Raw genomic sequence first — 19,510 nt, forward strand, 5'->3', positions numbered from 1 at the left:
AGGAAGTATCTTCTCTCCTCCCTCATTTCTTTACAGAACCTTCCCATTACACCTTCACAGGAAACACATAACAGAGCCCCGAGGTTACAAATATATGCAGTACAATTCCATACCTCTAACTTGTATCTATGTAATCTATACCGAAATTAACCTTGCTCAGTACACCATAGAATATACGAGTCATCTCAGGTTAAGTCACGTACGTTGGACGTCAGACAGTATACAGACATGTTAAGATATGATAGGTGTAACTCCTCGTATAGTCTAAATATTTATGAACAAATTGGTCTTTTACGACAAGCTGGTGAGATATTTGTTTACATCACAGGTTCTGACTCACTACGGATATCAGTTATATATATTAATAGACGTTTACTTTTTATGTGTCATCATTGTACACGCATATTTTTGGTTTTCAGTTACGACCTAGAAAGGGAGCCACCAAAGAATTATTTTTTCATCGCTGCTTCATACATGAATGTTTTAAAATTCTCCCATGACAAAAATACGTTTATATAAAAGTTGTTAGATTCAACTTTCATTTTTGTAGGTGTGATAGTGTCGGAACAGTTCATAAAATGGGTAAAAAAAAAATCTACTGTTTCAGCGTAAATCCCATTTTTAAATTTAGCAAGTGGAAAAAAAATCCCTTACTTCTGCCTCAGGCACTGAACTCATGAGTGGCGTCACCCACTGGCACCGAGAGGCCTAACAGACCTTGATGTCCATTTGATGAAGTTAATGCTTATGTCTGGTGCATCTCTGAAAGGAAACAAAATCAAACATTCTTACTAAGGTTTTAACTGAGCAAGACGTTTCTGTCAAGAGAGACAGTATTTAGTTTTATCTGCTCATTATTATTAGAAGAGATGTTGGATGAGCTACACCGAGACTGTAAGTGTGAGAAGGACATGGAAACATGGTAACAATTCACTCGTTATCTCCTTTAAGAAATGTCAGAAATACTTGAACTGAGATGCAACAATCCAGTTACACCAAGTTCAATTAACACCACAATTGGCGGCACTGCTGTCTGAAAATTATTTAAACTGACATTCGGTAGTTGTTCTCATTCGCTGCTGGCAATGTACACTAGCATGAACAGTCCCCAAATTATCAAGACTGGATGGCCTAGAGAGGTTCACTTCCTAATGTATCACGAAGACTGGGTAGCACAGATGCTCTGGCGCTGCTAGAGCTTGGGTGTGGGTTATTTGGTCTCCTTCAGTTCAGGAGAGAGAGAGAGAGAGAGAGATTTCAGGTCTATTCCCACAGGAGCTACACATTATTGAGTTCCTGCTGTCCTCCATTCCTAAGTTATGGTGTAGACTATAGGCAGGCAAACAGACAGATAATTATAAAGACAGTCGGACAAACTGATGAAAGAACAAACGCTAACAACGATGTGACCAGGTAATAAAGATTGTGTGATTAAGTGGGCTTCTAAATTTGGTATAAGAAAATATATACGTAATATAGACTAAACAAATAACATATTCAAGCATTTCCCTGATGCTTCTCCTCATTTATTTTCGTTTAGTTCCATATGCATGGGGAAGATACATAAATTCGTGATCAATACTTTAATCCAATTTGCAAAAAAAAACCTGTTGCACATCTGCATAAATTTGCAAGGTAAGCGCCTGGCCGCAGCTGAACTATATCCACCGTGACCGCTTAGTCAGATTCTATTCTGAGGGTCCGTCTATAAACGTCCAGGGAAACGTTTCCCACATGCACCCTAGGGTGGTCCTGACGTAATCCAATTTTCTCGAATATTATCCTCACGGTATACAGCATAGATATGCAGGTAGTGGCCAATCCAGGCACCAGCCAGGAAGTGTCTGGGACTATGGGAGCCACATAGCCCCCAGGCACCAGGCAGAGAATGAAGGACACTGCAATATACTATTAGATGAGGCTTCTTTATACGTCTAACATTTATAAGGTATATTTTGTTGTCTATGTTCATAGTTTAAACTTAGCAGCTGCAACATCTTCACTGTAAAGTACTTGCTGCGAGACATTCCTGTATCGCATGACTCAAGTGATATCAGCAGATGTTAGGATGTCGAACATACTGTGAAAACTTAGATTTCAGTCAGGTGTGGCTTTCAAAAGATGTCCCGGGTATTATAGTTCCTTTACATGTGTAGTGGTAACCAGAAAATATATTAATTGTCTATGACAGTACGTCTCTCAGTTCTAAATCAATTAATTGGTATTTATTTTTTTCTACCAACGTTGTGAAAATGTACTACCTAACCTAACCTTGGAATATATTTTAGTTAAGGTTGGAAGGTAATCTTTATCCTACCAGCCTATAGGACTAGAAATGTTTAATATCGTAGTTTAAAGGTCAATAGTATGGATTATCAAAGGCTGTGTGTTAATAACGCTACACAATGTTCAGAAAACGAGTATCATACTGTTTACTAACTTTATTAATGTTATTATCATTTGTAAAATTTAATTATTTCCTGAAGTCGACAGTAAGTAGATTATTTTAACAACGGGGTAAAAACAGTAAAACATAAACATTTCAAACATATATTAAAAGTGATTGAAAAATTGAGTCTCAATAAAAAGAATATTGTTACTGCAGCCAAACCAATAATTAGACTATGACCACTTATTAAGCTTTGAACTAGTTAACATCACTCTGTGTATATGTTTAATTACTTTAAAATAAACGCTGTATACTCGGGAAAAAAATGGAAACAAAATTCATTGTTTAAAGTAGTTATGAAGAGCGTCCAAACATTTTACTTACCAGGTTTATTAATATTCTAAAATATAGGTCAGCTGGTCTATTCTACGCGGTAACTTTATATATCCTACAAAATACAGGTAAGAGAAATAAATTACCTTGGGTGTTAAGGTATAAATATAAATAAAGTTATATGAAGGAGTTTCCCTTAGACCTTAAACTGCTATAGGTAACTGTTATAGAATATATGACTGCTATAAGAAACTAAAAGAAAACTTAGCATTGATCCTTAAGGTAAAAAAAACTCCATCAATTTACTTGGAAAATGTTGTGATGTGTAGTTTAGTTTTTGTATACAACATATATAAAACCTAAAATACGCAAACTTTATATTATATGATTGTTATTCCAATGTGTTACTTGACTGTAATGTTGCAGAAATTGACTCTTTGTTGATCGTCAGTGAAAGAACATGTGTTGTAGCTCCAAGTCAATCTCAAGTTCTTAAAAAAAATTGTGTCTTTTAATCCTGTAAATACCTTTGTCTAGTGTTTTAGTTTACACATGTTTAAGTCTAGTGTACGAACAGATTTTGTGTGTTATGTTTGAAGACCTTACCTGTTGAATCGTGTCCGCATATAAAATAAACACAGAGGCATGAACGATGTGACGCGGCAAACTAGTCATAACAGAACTAATTTTTATACTATTTAGAAAGTTAATTTTGTACGGAACTATATTGAACAGAACTAACCACCAAAAATGTCTAAGTGCCTTGTTGTTATTATTGTTGATATAGGTAACGTGGCTCAGGAGGCGAGACCTTCACATCTTAACCACCGGCCACCACACCTACTCAGCTGACGACAGATTTCAGGTGTGTGTCTCTACACTTCATCTCTTTCCCTGTATTTACTTTCATATGTCTATATTTCTCTGTTTGTTCTTTTTACGCTTTTATCTATGATTGTATCCAGAGAGAGAGAGAGAGAGAGAGAGAGAGAGAGAAAGAAAGTAGCAGAAAGTAGCTTTAGTCTCTCCATTAACTTATTTATCTACTTTTTCATCAATTATAAAACACAAAGTGGTTTCCTCTCCGTCATCCATCAAGATCAGAAGTCTTTGTAACATAGTTGGGGAGATAACGTGATAGATGGTTCTCGCTATCTACCAGTATCAAGGAAACTATTGTTTGATGACATTTATAAGATATATATAGTAATCATCAGTTATTTCCGCAACATTTGTTCCAGGAGCATGATTGACAATAAGACTATTGGCAATTCAAAATCTCACAAAATTGACGAAATATCCATGAAAAAATAATAAAAACACAGCAATTATAATACTTTTTGTACAATAAACAACGGGATTTATAAGTAATTTAAATGCAATAATTATCTTTAATATTATCTTAAAAAATTATATTAAACACTGATAATTTTTTTTCTGTTTTTAAAAGTAAATCGAATATTGTATACGGCAATAGTGCTCCACAGGAACTCGTATTTTGACCGAGGTTTGGAAGCCTATCAGAGTGATTGCTGGCGTATCGATTATGTGGTGTATGATGCATTTATTTCTTATGTGCTGTTATTCACTTTTCTTTCTAATGATACTGCGTGTTGTTGATAAGTCTATTATTTGCATTCATAACCTGTAGGATAATTTACAGGCGATATGTTATAAAATCGTGCAATATTGCCATCAACATGAACATATGAACACACCTGAACTGCATGGTCAATTTGTAGGTGCGATTAAATAATTACAAATGATATAACGACTAATACTATCCACACAGTTGAATTACCTTTCCACTACAGGATAACCATTTAGAGAGTGACTGTGTCCTGTTTCTACAGCTGCCATAGAATGTAACCCCATTAACGTTTCTCTCTACTCACTATTGTGATAGTTGATTAGTTTAATTGAAATATCTGTATAAAATACGTTAACTATATTATATCTATGTCAACCTAAAGGGCATGACCTCTTGTTGACCCAGACCAGCCCTAAATGCACTTTCCAGCATCAAAGACCTTTCAGCTGGTGAGAGGCTTGGCTAACCCTTGGGTGATCCTGGCTCAGTAAACATATCTTGCTGGATCTGGCACAAGTATTTTACTTCCTTCAAAAGGCACTTTCTCTCTCTTTCGCACCGACAGCCGTATTCCTTATACTTAAAAAAATTTCAGTACCGCTTGTAATTACTATTGTTAATATCCTCATTATTATATATATATATATATATGAAATAAAATTACCCAATCTATCTCCTACATTCAACAGTACCGCCGTAAAGTGTGTTTGGAGGCGTGTTAGTGTAAAAAAAATTTTATCTGTCTATAAACATTTTATCAAATAGTTTGACTCTGCTAAAAAATAATTCCTCTGAACATGACCAAACAAATTAAGAACTTTAAAACGTAAACAATAGATGAGGACTCTCTAAAATCAGTAAATAAGAAAATAAATATGCTTACAGAAGGTTAACTTTGGTAATTTGTAACTGAGAGTCAGGGTGTGACTCAGGGCAGCAGAGACCCATCAGTGAGAGCTTCTCGGTGTGGGGCGGACCTGCGGACAATTTCCACGGGACTGTCAAGTCTTAGACAACAAATTAGAAAAACCCCAAAAGAGCAAAGCCTCATTACCCAGACGGCGCATTATCTTGCCTCCTGGGGTTAAGTCAGATTAAGGTTGGGTCCCAATAACACCACGAGAAGTGGACGCTCCTCCGAGGTGCTGCAGCTCCCAATCTTGTCCAATTTCTGTCTTATTTCTGTCTCACCCGCAGAGTTTACCGGTGATGTATTGTCCCTATTCCTTGTTGCTAACGATGCTGATGTACTGATTGTTTGGCATTGTTTATTTCCCTCCCATATTATTTGTACAATTCTCTCTTTCTCTGGGCGTGAGTACGACTGGGAAACGGAATTCTATACTCAAAGGCAATATGTCCTTTGTCTGAAAAAGAAAACATTTGACCAGTGCCTGCTGGCTTTTGTGAACCCAAATGAAACGTGTTACATGTGTTGACTTGAATTCCACGTGGTCATTTCTTCTAAAACGAGAGCAAATAATGGCGTGGAATAATTGTACACTATTATTAGACCAGAAAATAAATTAATAAGATATGTGACTTTTAAAAGACAAATCCAAAACATCGTAACTCAGCTGCAGGTAGTCCTATTGTCTCCCTTAATGTAATTCAATCCTTAACACGGGAAATTAACTCCCGTTCTCCCTTATTAATGATCGTAGACTGTTACAATACCCATCTTCTGACCTTCTCCCCCAGGTGGTCCACAGCCCCGGCAGCGATCAGTGGCCGCTGGTGGTGACCTACACCCAGCTGAGAGACTCCGGCATCTATGAGTGTCAGATTAACACTGACCCTAAACTCTCTAGACCTGTCATGCTTAATGTGTATAGTAAGTACATGTTGGTATTGACGTTATAATATATTACTGTTGCTTCATTAGCTATAGTCTATAAGCGAATGTTTTAGATTAGTAAATAAACTAATTTTCAGCAATTAGACATTCAGTACATATAGGGTGTCCCAGGAAAATGTTCCTCCCTCCCTCCCTCCCTCCCTGCCTGCTCCCTGAGACCTGTGAGTTGGAGGGAGGCAGGGAGCAGGCAGGGAGGGAGGGAGGCAGGGAGCAGGCAGGGAGGAAGGGAGGCAGGGAGTAGGCAGGAAGGGAGGGAGGCAGGGAGTAGACAGGGAGGGAGGTAGGAAGCAGGCAGGGAGGGAGGCAGGAAGCAGGCAGGGAGGGAGGGAGGGAGCAGGCAGGAAGGAAGGCAGGGAGCAGGCAGGGAGGGAGGCAGGAAGCAGGCAGGGAGGGAGGGAGGTAGGGACATCCTATATTCTTTCGTTGTAATACTCGAGTCGGCTTCTGTGGTGTAGAGGAGATAGGGTGTGAGTGTGATTCATGACACCTTCAGTTCACAAAATTATACAACCTAAGACACTACCTAAGTCAATCTCTCTGGTTTTCACATGAACATGATTTACTTTAAACATAACATTACATTACATCTCCTGAACTATCAACAAGAATTCCCCCATTACGTCTCCAAGCGGTTAATAACACTATATCATTAACAATGACTGGGAACATTGCGTGCCGTGTAACCACGGGCGTGTTGGACCATTATATGAAACTGGAAATTAGGATGAATGCAAATTGGAGTTAAATTCCCAGTAGCGGTGCAATACACCGAGGAGGTAAGGGACACCGGCTGTGTTATACCTGGCTAAATACCTTTAATTATCTCGGTTATTACTTGCGTTAACCCGTGTATTAAGTATTCCTATACATTTTTTTTAATATTAAGAAGTTTATCATAACATTAAATAGTACACGTTGGTCGCAGCCATACCAAACGTTGACCGGAAAACAGTAAATATGCAACAGGAATAAAAACTAAATAAAATTCTCTAAATCAATAAAGTGTCAACCATACACAGTGTTACACGTTTAATTGGACGTTCCGAGGAAAATACGGTGACAAATTAAAAATAGTAACACAACTATTATTTGCACGCGTTCATCTCCAATATATATTACCGATAAATAATTTACCTTTTTATATTTGGAATCTATATTTCACTCAGTAAACACGTAATTCGTATATGGAATAAAACTTTACACTGCTATTTGTTGATTGACGCATAAAGAAAAATGAAGAGTTTCAAATTTTCATCAATATTAAAAAAAAAATGAAAATCACTCATAAAGGCTCTATATTTTCATATGTACTTCACCGTCGCTTAGTAATGCCAGTCATTCTTGGTTGTAGTAGATTAATGTGTCAAAGTAATTAGTATTTGGTTTACTTGGTTATATACTTGACAAAAGCTTCATCAACTTCTCTGACATTACGCGACATCAAGGCTGGAGGGTAAGTGGTTTTTTAATGGATATTCCAAGCCTGTAGTCGAACATGACATCTTGTCGTGCCTGGTGTTTGTTCCGTCTTTTGGCAAAGTTAAATACATTTGGAGACGTGACCACCGTGCGTAATGAGAAGTTGTCTTGTCTTAACTTGGTATGTGGACAAGTCTTGGGCAGTTTTAAGACTATGACTTCTTGTAATTTCATTGTGTGGTCTCGGTGGTGAATAGTAACATTAAATAAGGGTTTTTATTCGTGTCGGATCCCTGAACATAGACTTTCATTAAACCGCATCAACACCCCACTAGATGACGGCAGCTTAAGGCGCTAAGTACAATAATATCGTACTCGAAGGAACCGATCACCACATTTAAAGTGTTAAGACATCGTTCTCATTGGATTAAGTCGTCGTACTCTTGAAGGTTATCTTAATGGACTAACTCACTGTCCTCAGGTGGATGGAATTGTCCTGAAGGAATTAAGGTTCTCTCTCTGGTAAGGAAGATAATCTAAAAGTTTCTAAAAGTTAGTGTAATAAATGAAAGCATAAGACCTGTTCCCCAGATCCTGAGTAAGACGTCTGGAAATTAAATGGAAATAGACAAATTGAAAATACCATATGAAATAATGTATCTAAATCTTGGTATAATACTACGATAATAACTAGTAAATTAAAGTTAATCCCTGTTGTCATTTCTTATATATTCGGGTATTTTAGTTATTGGTAGCCAGGCAAGGCTTTGTGTGTGTGTGTGTGTGTGTGTGATGGTCTCATATACATGCTTAAAGACCCTAGTGGTTGAAACACATACAAACAACATCAATCATTTTCACACAGACGAAAACCAAGATATTCTCTAATACTACTTTAATGATCATCTTCATCCCCAACAAGAGATGTTATTACAATCAACTTTATTTCTTTATCTCTTGTCAGACTCTTCTCAGCCGATCAGCGTGAGCAAGAGTAAAGTATTTGTGGCCAATAACACCGCTTCCACCAAAGACGGTAAGTAGTGTTGTATGTACAGGTCATATGTATGTATGTATGTATGTATGTATGTATGTATGTAATCTCATCAATTCATATAGTGCGCGGACTTCCATATGCAAACAATACCTCACTGGACCTCTGTGTGTGAATAGGGTTCGCTACCACCGCGTATGTACGTACGTCCGTATGTATGTATGTGTGTATGTACACAGGGCCAAAAGTTAGTGTGAAACAGTGTAACTGAGCTACTGGAATGCGGCTCCAAACTCACCTACCCTAAATGTCGTCTGGTGCGGTTGTGCTGTTTTGTCTAATTCAGGGTCGATACTGCTTCACACTGAATTTTCAATTTGACTGGCTGTACAGTTGCCTCCACTTCCAGCTTTAACAGTGAACCTGATCTCCCCGAGCAATGTGGCACCACTGTAAAAAAAATCCCAGCCGAGGGAAGGGTATCAGTGACAGTGAGTCAGTAAAACTCATGTGATTCAGTTGAGCTCGTTTTGAGAGTTTGAACCAGCGTAAAGAAGCTTTAAATTAGCTCCTGTCACGGTGGGAAGGATATAATACGTCTACCGATACTTGTGACACACTGATTATGGAATGTGCATTTTGTTATAATTGAAAGTGACGTTGTTGCCGTCTATAGCTATTTGAAACCAACATTGTTTGTAATGTTTGTCTCAAAACAATATTAGGAGGCGGAGACACAACTTGTCATATTATTTTTCTGCAAACAGTCCTTTTGGAAAGAAAAAATATATATAATTGAGGAAACTGAAGGCAAGGGAAAAACAAGAAGAACTAAGAGGGCAGGAAGGCACCAGACCCTAGGTGCATTATAAGGCTCTCTCACAAGCATCTGGAGAAACTCTCAGGAAAGGCTCACAGTACGATACTAAAGGGAGCAAGATAGTAGGAAGCCACATGAAATAGCGTGTCCAAATAAAACTTAGAATCAATAAATGTGGGACATAGTTTATTTCTGCAAAGTAGCGAGTGTTGTGGATCAGTAAACAAGATGGTCACAAGTAATCAGTGCTTGATGTAAACGAAGAGGAGTGATATTGTCAGTGCCTCAAGAGGTATTAGATTTGAAATATTCTAACTGTACAGAAAAAGAGCTGGACTGCATAAACCCATTTAGTCCATAGAAATGTACTGCTAAGTTCTCGAAGGCGAAAGCTTTTAAGCTGTATACATTTTCCCACTGAGATCTCTGGCCCACAGCTAAGTGAAGTTAATGTTCATCCATTGACATCCAAGAGGCACCGGAGGAGCTCGGAGGGTTATATACAGCACACAGCCGCTGAGTGTCATTGCTGGCAATACCAGAGGTAGTGACGATTTCGACACTGTCCTTTGGGATTCCCTCCTTCCTTACGACACATGCGTCCCAAATGGAATCATTATTAAAACTGGAGCAAAAATTCTATGGCATTGTCATGATTTAGTGAGTCACACCTTCAACCATCCTACAATATGGCCTTATTTTTCAAGTCGAGAAAATATAGTTATGGAACCCGGTTGGAGATAAAAGTTTCAGAAACGCATGACTCCTTTCTCCGTAGGAAGACATTTGTTGGATTTTGGATCATTCGACAACCTCTGCAAATGGAACAATCTGTCAAGAGCGGTAGTTCTCTGTTAAGCCCTTCAAGTGCACAAACACAGAGAACATTTTTTTTAAGATTCAAGTAAAACAAGAACTCAAGATTCAATAAGAAATAATTCGATATACAGTGCAATAAATTAAAATATACTAAATTCTACAGCGAAATGAATATTCAGAAATAAAGGTTGCTATTAAGTATGGTCTGAAGGTACATTGTATATGGTAGTCATTGAAAAAAATGTGATGCAAACATAGCGGGTTGAGTAAAGGTCGGGGTGTGTGGATGTGTGTGGGTGAAGGAGTATTTGGAGTATTTGCTACAGGTATCTGGAGAAAAGGGAAAAATTTGTTAGTGTGGTTTATGGATCTAGGAAAAAGCATATGATCGAACCGATAGAAAACCGATGTGGGAAGTATTGGAAATAATTGGGAGAAATGGAAAATTGTTGAATGATGTTCTCAACTTTTCTCGGGGAAGGAAGAAGTCTTAAAGCGCGTAGGGAAGAGAGTAAGTTGTTCCAAGTGAGAGTAAGATTGTCAGCTGTAAGACGCCATGGTGTCATGGACAGGGGGGGGGGGCTGAGATACAGAGCCTACATGGCTAAAATAGCTGAAAGGGATAACGGTTTATGTGAGAAGTGATCTGGAATGGAAGTGGAAGGTGAGTCAACTGTTGTTTAAACTGTTATACCTTTCGGGGATCCAGAATAAATTTTTGGATGACTTTGTAGTAAGAAAAGTGTAAGAGTACTTCTTTAAAAGTCAAATGATTAGGTTTAAGAAGAGAAACAAAATAAGGAGAAGAATGTTTGTTGGAATATAAAATGAATGGAGGAGAGAAGAAGCTTCACCAATGTGATACCCTATATATTCTGTTTCACAGGTCACCTGCGAGTAGAGATCTTGGGGGCTCGGGAGCTGTACATTGAGGAAGGTTCCTCCCTCACCCTCAAATGCCTGGTGACGTCTTCCTTCGGCCCTTCTACCCTGGTCTACTGGTACCATGACACCCGTCTCATCGATTATGCCTCCCCCAGAGGCGGCATCAAGCTCAAGGTGAGTGTCCCCCCTCCTCTGATGTGGTGGAATAAGAGCTCAGGAATTACAGGACGTGGCCTTGGGATAGTGATATAATGTATACATTATTTGTTTTTGAGATACTTGTGAGACACTGGCATATGATTTAAACAAAACAAAAAATTGCGGGGAACTTGAGTTTAGATGTAACATTACGCCTTTTACAACTAGCAAAGCACCAAATAATTCAAGACACTACATAAGCAGTGAAAATTCCTGTTTAATATATTCCTGAAATACTTCCCAGGCAGTATGGTACCGTAATTAATGCTAAACTTTGTCTGTTGACTAAAATCGACTATTTAGTTAAAATTTGATGATAACTACAGATCGACCATGAGCGGGGGGAGACCATTGCCCGGCTGGTGGTGGAGACAGTGACGACTGAGGACTCCGGGATGTACTCATGCGTCCCCTCTGGCTCACATCCCGCGTCCGTCCGCGTCCACGTCCAACAAGGTACGTCCTGCCCACACTTTCACCCCACATCCGACCTCTCAGGTACTGTAGATATCCCACATCTCACCAGTGGTCAAGTCCACTTAGGTACGTCCCTCACTCCTCAGGGTTACACCTCGAATCCGTCTACGGTAAGTTCATCTTCACCAAAGTACATCCCATGTCCTCGTTAGGGGCAAAGTGGATGCAGCAAACTATATACTGAACCTTAGTGGATACAAAGAGGTAGTGCGGCCAACAAACCCTCCATGGTGTTCTGTGGAAATAACATACACATTTGTTCTACCGAAACTCTGCTTATTCCCACACGGAGAAGCTTTTGCTGTTCATTATGTATTTTCATGAATATATAAAGGTATATTTTTTGAAGTGTAATTAATCATGCGGTATTCTTACTTTGTGAGGGAAAGATTGATAGATCATACAAGAAATAACTAATTTACTCTGTCCATAGACTAACCTGTAAACTAAAAATAAATAGATGTTATTAATTTCAATGATATTTATTTTTTTCCACAGCAGGCGAGCAGAAGGCGGCCATTCAACAGGGAGGACTAAATGACACCAGCTCCTCCACGAGACTCACTCCCCTTCCCCTCATGTCCTGTTTCTTGCCTCTCCTCCTCCTTAGCCTCCCTCACCTTATCCTCAGTCTCCCTGTTCTTCCCTCCCTCCTGACATTCCTAGCCAGTGTGGTGTTGTGTGTATCCATCAAGCAAGTCAGTCTCCCGTTCCTTTACATTCCTTTTATCTACCTAACCAGTCTCCTCCTGATCGAGTCAATCTCCTTTACTCACTCTCTCCACCTTCACGTATTCCAGTACCTCAAAAAACATTCATCTACCATCTTTCTCGTATTTTTTCTTCCCTTTAGCTCTGTTCTCTCTTTCTCCAACTTACACAGTGTCCATATTTTGTTTATCTATCGTACCTCAATCTGTTCCTTGAGTATTTTTATTATTCCTGTCCTCTTTAACCTCGTCACACACTTGGGAGTCATACACGTCATAGCGAAGCATCTTGACGTCTTTTCCTCTCCCAGCAGTGGCCTTGCTTCTTTTGGTCCCTTTCCATTCTCATCCATTCCCTTTCTTCCTGTCTCTCCTTCTCCCTCTACCCAACACTCTCTCTATTACGGCAGTGTCTCATGCTTCACTCACCTCTTCTCCGTTTTCTTTTCATCCTTCCTGTTCCATTTTCCTCACCCCTTCCTCACCGCCTTGTCTCTTTTGCTGTGTCTCCATTACATCCATCAAGAAAATGGGATACTGAGGACGGCAGGATCAAGAAAGTCAAAGATTCAACCAAGTATAGAAATTACAAGCATTTATTTGTGTAAAGTGATGTGTGTGTGTGTGTGTGTGTGTGTGTGTGTGTGTGTGTGTGTGTGTGTGTGTGTCATATACAAGACCCTTGAGTTTTTATTTTATATCTGAGTGTTGCTTTAAAACAAACGAATGAGACTTTCTGTAAAAGACGAAATGGAACTATTATTACGAACCTTTGTGTATTCGTCAGGAAGTAGTGAGTCTAAGAAAAACCTCTGAAGAATGAAGTCACATTAAATGGGGGATGAAGTCACATTAAATGAGGGATGAAGTCACATTAAATGAGGGTGAGGTAACATTAAATAGAGCATATACTGAGCACGTTATCATTCAACGCATCATTCAACGCATGACGGACAGATTACTGATTGCCGCTGAGACTGTAATTAGAGCACAGCGGTGTTGATGATGATGGAGGAGTGACAGGTTTGTGCTAACTCTCAAGGTGTGTGTGTCTGTGTGTGAGTCTTAATGATCACTTGGACTCAGCTGTGACTTTATCTCTCACCACCAGGGAGTAACGACGAGTCAGTCCCAGCTGAATGTATCTCACGGAAGCTTAATGTGGTCGGTTATGTGGGTGAACAAGGCAATGTAAACAATGAAACAAGGAACGGAACACCAGGAATAATATGCGGCAAATAAACAGGAAAAATTAATAAAATAAAATTAAATAAAGTTTAGGAAAAGATGAAAGCTGGAGAAACATTTTATATAAATAATGAAAAACTTAAACACTGAACTTAGTTGGTCTGTAAAAGAAAATAATAGTGCATTAAAGAATAAAAAAAATCCTTATATTTTCATTAAGAAAATATTTATTTATTTTTTATGGTGCCATAACTGTAGTTATTTTTCAGTGATAATTACCTCTTTTTTCAAAAACACTTTTCATGTTATGTGTCAGTTTCACAGCCTCTGGAACAAAGGCAAGCACGAGAACTACTGAATGCTCTTCTCACCTTACGTCGCGGCCAAAAATATATGACCCAAGCTGGAGAGAAGGAGAGGCAAACACGAAACTATAAACACGAAGGAAAAGTGTATTAGAAGGAAAAATGTATTTGAAGGAAAAATGTATTTGAAGGAAAAGTGTGTACGACAAAGCTGGTAAACCTCATAATCCTGAAAATATATAAGGAAAGTCCGGCACCTCATTCTCCTCATCCCTAACCCTCACTTCACGGGGAAAACCTAATGACCTGTAGACTGTTTTCACCTGTAATCTTAACCTCTTTCTTGTCTGGTCTCCTTTAGCTACCAAGTGATGACCAAAGTCTCCCCGACTACTTCAGTTTGTGGTTATGGTCTCTGGTCTCAACTCGGTTAACATTGCCCGTGATGATCTGTTCAACTCACATGATGATCGTTTTTAACTGCTCTCATTCATTGGAACTTACATATTACAATAGATATTTCTTAGTGATGGTTGAGTCAGAAAGTGTGAAAATTTGGTATAAGAAAATAAAATCCTTCAAGAAATGTTCGTTGTGCTTGTTCTGATTGAATCAACACAGTGTATAAGATGGGAATCAGATATACGAATGCATACATACCAGCGTAATGTGCACAAGATTTGCGAGATTAATGTCACACACACAGCGGACTCTGGTGATTTACACCACGTAAACGTGAGTTATTGCTCACCAACGTCAGTAACTCTCCGGTACTTTTGGGCGTCATGACTCATAAAGCTAAAGTGTTTTCCTAAAAGCTCACTGGCTCTTCGTGCATTATAGCCTGACGGATGAGTGTGATGTAAGCAGTAATGAAGACTGATGTGATCTACATTATAACTTTCGGCCATGTATGTTGTGATGTAACCACAACACAATCGTCTCTTTTCCTTCAAGTCAAAGTTGTATCTGCTATTTTCATATTCTTTCATTATATTTTATTTCAGACTTATTTGGGGGACATATATCACAGCACCGCGTTGAAGCTACAGCACAGTGGGGTATGGAAGAGTGAAATTTATCGAAACATTACGCATCACATATTGTTGTAAGAATATGGCACAGTACACAGCAGTTTGAGCACACGATAGATTATGAATACATCACACACACTGCTGGCAAAAATCCCAGAGCAAATTATGTAGCGGAACACACAAAAGCAGATGACAATAAGTAGCGTAAGTACATAATATAACAATATTGTGAATACATGACAACAGCATGTACAGTAGATGCTCATGGATGTAATAATTATCAACTTCCCAGTCCCATAATCCACCACACATGAAACATCTCTCTTAAGCTCACACCACTAGGGATAATTCGGCTTTGTCGTGAGTTCATAACACCAAAAACACCTTTGGCTTGTCACGAGATCACAGCATATGCTACAATTATGCTGCACCATACGCTCGCTCATCCACAAGAAGAGACTAGGTTATTGTGTCGTGAGCTTACAGCTTGGGAGAAGTATTATTGTGGATAGTATAAAAGCTAAAATTATGTCATACAGGTACTTAAGACAGCCTCGAAGATACTGAGACAAACGAGTGTATGACACATAATTCAAGTATACAGCGCGAATATATTTTAGGCATCATACACGAATAAAAGAAGAACACATATGCCACGTGCAATTATTTAACAAAAATATTCATGACACATACTGTACAATCACATAGCGAGATAAACTATGACACATTACACCAACACAAGGACACACTTTAAGGAGGAGTTTACACTGTTACACCCACTAAACGTCTAACTTAACTTGGTCAGTGTTGTAAATAGATGAGGAGACTGGTAACACCTGACAACACAGGCTTATATCTATATTTGTTATCGACACACCTTTTGTATGGGTAATAATAAATATTTATAGAGTTTCCAGTATTTATTATTCTCCTTATGTGATATAGATCATCACGTCTATTTAGAGATAATAGATTCTGAAAATTTGATGAAATAGATTTATTGGGTATACTACTACTACTACTATAACTACTACTGTTTTTTGGGCCTTCAGCCTCCCCCAATAGCCATACCTTCGTCACCATTTTATTACCTTAATATTAAATATCTAATACATAAGTAGCTAGCCTAGCTGTGTTGAATTAGTTGAGCCGCAGATCTATGCAACTGTTGTCGGCTTTGGGGCCGATGCTCTCGTTCCCCTGAGGCAGAGCAAAGCCGACCGAAGGAGAGAGAAGGACAATCGACATCTCATCCAGGCTGTAACATAACTCCTGGGCTGCTGCTTCTGTTCGGATATCACCTCCGCGAGTCTGGAGTAGAAGCATCTTGGGCTTGGTCCCATCCCACCAGAGGTTGTGAACACTAGAGGAGTGAAGCTGCTACAACTACTACTACTACTTTTTTTTAACGTGGCCTCCAACCTCCCCAATAGCCACACCTTCGCCGCCATTTTATTACCTTAAAATTAACTATCCTAATACATAGGTAGCTACCCTAGCTGTGTTGAGTTAGTTGAGCCGCACATCTATACGTAAAATTTCAGTTGATAGACTCAATCAACGTTTTCGTGCCCCAAAACCACCCACCACTCCTTATAATTGTCCATATAGCTCTATCTTTTCTTTGTGTGAGTGTGGGGTGGGCGCTGAGTCGTTAACCATTTACATGTCTAGTGGGGCTGAACCAACCAACTACTTTGTTTACAGTGGGGGAATACTGAGTACTTGGCAACAATCTGTTCAGTTACGAGTGGGCCAGCTGAGAGTTTCAGAGATCTTACAGTGAAGTGATGACTTGGTGGGATGTGTCCAATTAATAGTTAAGTCACAAGTTGGGAGGATTTTGGTCGGGGGAGGGGGGTATTGCTGTGAGTACTGAGTGTTGGTTGATGGGTGTAGTGTGTTGCGTCTTCAGGCAGGTGTAGTATGTGGTGTGTTGAGGCAGGTGTAGTGTGCTGTATGTTCTGGCAGGTGTAGTGTGTGGTATCTTCAGGCAGGTGTAGTGTGTGGTGTGTTCAGGCAGGTGTAGTGTGTGGTGTCTTCAGGCAGGTGTAGTGTGTGGTGTCTTCAGGCAGGTGTAGTGTGTGGTGTGTTCAGGCAGGTGTAGTGTGTGGTGTCTTCAGGCAGGTGTAGTGTGTGGTGTGTTCTGGCAGGTGTTGTGCGATGTGTCTTCAGGCAGGTGTAGTGTGATGTGGCTTCAGGCAGGTGTTGTGTGATGTGGCTTCAGGCAGGTGTAGTGTGATGTGTCTTCAGGCAGGTGTGGTGTGCTGTGTGGCAGGGAATTTGGGAATTTCACCTGCATAATTCGCTGGTGGGGAAGTTTTCTTGCAGGTAAATTACCCTGTGAGAAAGTGACCTGAGGGAAATTATCTGCTGATGGTGTATTGGGCGGAAAATAGTCTGGCGAGGAGGTGAGTTGCCTGGTGAGGAAATGTCTGTTTGGTGAGATGTCAGGTGAAGTGTGTGCTTGGTGAGATCACTGATGAATAGTTAACTTCAAAAGGACTATGTTTCGCGATATTTGGGTAAACAAATAGGCCTATTTGTCGCCCCTAATACTGTACGTTCCAGTAATCATATCGATGGATCAGATGTAGAAATACCTCACAGCTAGTCTTCCTACTTTAATCCAGAGAGTAGGACACTGTTGATATTAATTACCTTGAACTGAAGACTATCATTCTTATTCGGGTGTTATAGGGAGTAAATAAAAACATTGACTTCCTCTTTACGTTTCAAAGAAAAAACAAGTGATTGTTTCTCTTTCTGAAAAAAATACAATAAGATACGTGATGTAAATGACTAGAATATGTCACGCAGGGAAAATACATTTATTCTTTGTCTGTGAATTTAAAAAAAATATATTAAAGCCTGGAAATTAGAAAAACGGGACAGAAATATGAATTTTTTAGATAAATAAAGCTGACACTCAAGACAAAAGTGATTTTGCCTAAATGGCCAATAAATAACCAGTGTACTTGAAAGGTAAAAATTAATCTTTTGTGAAAACTTTTAATCACGAGGGAGAAAAAATTATATGCGTTTGATCCTAAATAATTGCTGAAATTGTATATATGATAAAGGTGAAATACTCACTCACTCATATCACCACTCCTTTAAACTCTCACCAAACTATGAAAACAGGTGGAATTTCTCAAACATTTATGAGGCTTGGTAGTAGCAGCCACGACCATGTACTTTAAGACACATTAGGTTAGATACATGAACTCCATATTTGCCTTTCTTTTCCCTCTCTGTGGCTACTAGCACACTAAACGTCTGAAGATGACCTCCTCTCCCTCTGTGTCCACTTCTGAGACAATACACAACACGACCCTCAGCTACCTTCTTTCACTAGCGACCTCGTTCGTCTCTGTGTCTGGAATTGTGGTTCAGGATTCCCGAGAGCGTATTGGCGCCTTACACAAGTTGACGCTCGATATTTCTTCTCAGTTACGACCTGAGAGACGTGTAGGCAACATTGAGCTTGTCCTGTGCGACTTGTACTTACGATGACTGTGAGTATCGTAGGAAGTGTTTGGGTGTGTCCAGTGGATCGATGTTGGGAAGTACATAGGTACACTTCATATTGTGTGTGTGTGTGTGTGTGTGTGTGTGTGTGTGTGTGTGTGTGTGTGCTGATGTTATGTATTTTTAATATACAAGTAAACTTTTATTTTATCTTTCCTTGGGTTAAGACGTTGCTGCAGAACTCGTAAAAGCGCTTCACACAAGCCAGGGTGAAATATTGTGGCCAAGTCTCCGTTTTCAACAGTACGGTCCGACATATCTCCTTGCAACATCAATTCTTATTCCTTTAAGAAACTATACAAAAATAATCTACTTATTGATTAAGCTTTTTCTATCATAGATTTTTATAAAGAATGGAAGGGTAATAAGTAATGCATACTGGGGTGGTAGTGGAAACAATTACAGCATACATAAGTAAATAGTCATAGAATGGATACAGCCATATGGTAAAGCCCTGAAGTTAATGACATTAGAAACAAGAGAATACAAGCAAAAATAGAACAACAGAGATAACGCAATGATAGAGTACAGGGGAAATAAATCACGCGAGGAAAAGAAAAATAAGGAAGAGAGATTAAAGGAGGAAATGGAATATAAAGATGAGATAAAGGAGAAAGAAGAATGAGGGCGATGACGTTGGAGGTAAGATAAGCATTATGGTGACATTCAGGAGCCTTGGGGCTACAATATGACCCTGGGAGACTATGTTCCTGTTGGCATTATTACACAGTATAACACAGTAATAACATCATGTTCCTGTTGGCATTATTGCACAGTATAACACTGTAATAACATCATGTTCTTGTTGGCATTATTACACAGTATAACACTGTAAGGCCATGTTCCTTTTGGCATTATTGCATTTTGGATGACAATATTCACCATAATTTTCTGTTATGGGTTTAGTTTATTATACAGTGCACTAGATCTATAGTTTTCAAGATACGAATAATGTCCTT

General features: G+C 39.1%; 1 protein-coding gene across 1 annotated transcript in view; it reads left to right on the plus strand.

The window, feature by feature from the left end:
- The window catches only part of LOC121874842, a 30,941-nt gene extending 15,036 nt beyond the window's left edge, over nucleotides 1–15,905 (plus strand). The window contains exons 3-8 of the mRNA XM_042379126.1: nucleotides 3,510–3,587; nucleotides 6,015–6,147; nucleotides 8,555–8,626; nucleotides 11,110–11,282; nucleotides 11,633–11,762; nucleotides 12,282–15,905. Of these exons, the coding sequence (XP_042235060.1) occupies nucleotides 3,510–3,587; nucleotides 6,015–6,147; nucleotides 8,555–8,626; nucleotides 11,110–11,282; nucleotides 11,633–11,762; nucleotides 12,282–13,198 (1,503 nt within the window). The 3' untranslated portion in view covers nucleotides 13,199–15,905. The remainder of the gene's footprint in view (nucleotides 1–3,509; nucleotides 3,588–6,014; nucleotides 6,148–8,554; nucleotides 8,627–11,109; nucleotides 11,283–11,632; nucleotides 11,763–12,281) is intronic.
- The last annotated feature ends 3,605 nt before the right edge of the window (nucleotides 15,906–19,510 follow it).

This window comes from Homarus americanus, unplaced genomic scaffold (assembly GCF_018991925.1).
Source record: "Homarus americanus isolate GMGI-L3 unplaced genomic scaffold, GMGI_Hamer_2.0 scaffold56009, whole genome shotgun sequence".
NCBI lineage: Eukaryota > Metazoa > Arthropoda > Malacostraca > Decapoda > Nephropidae > Homarus > Homarus americanus.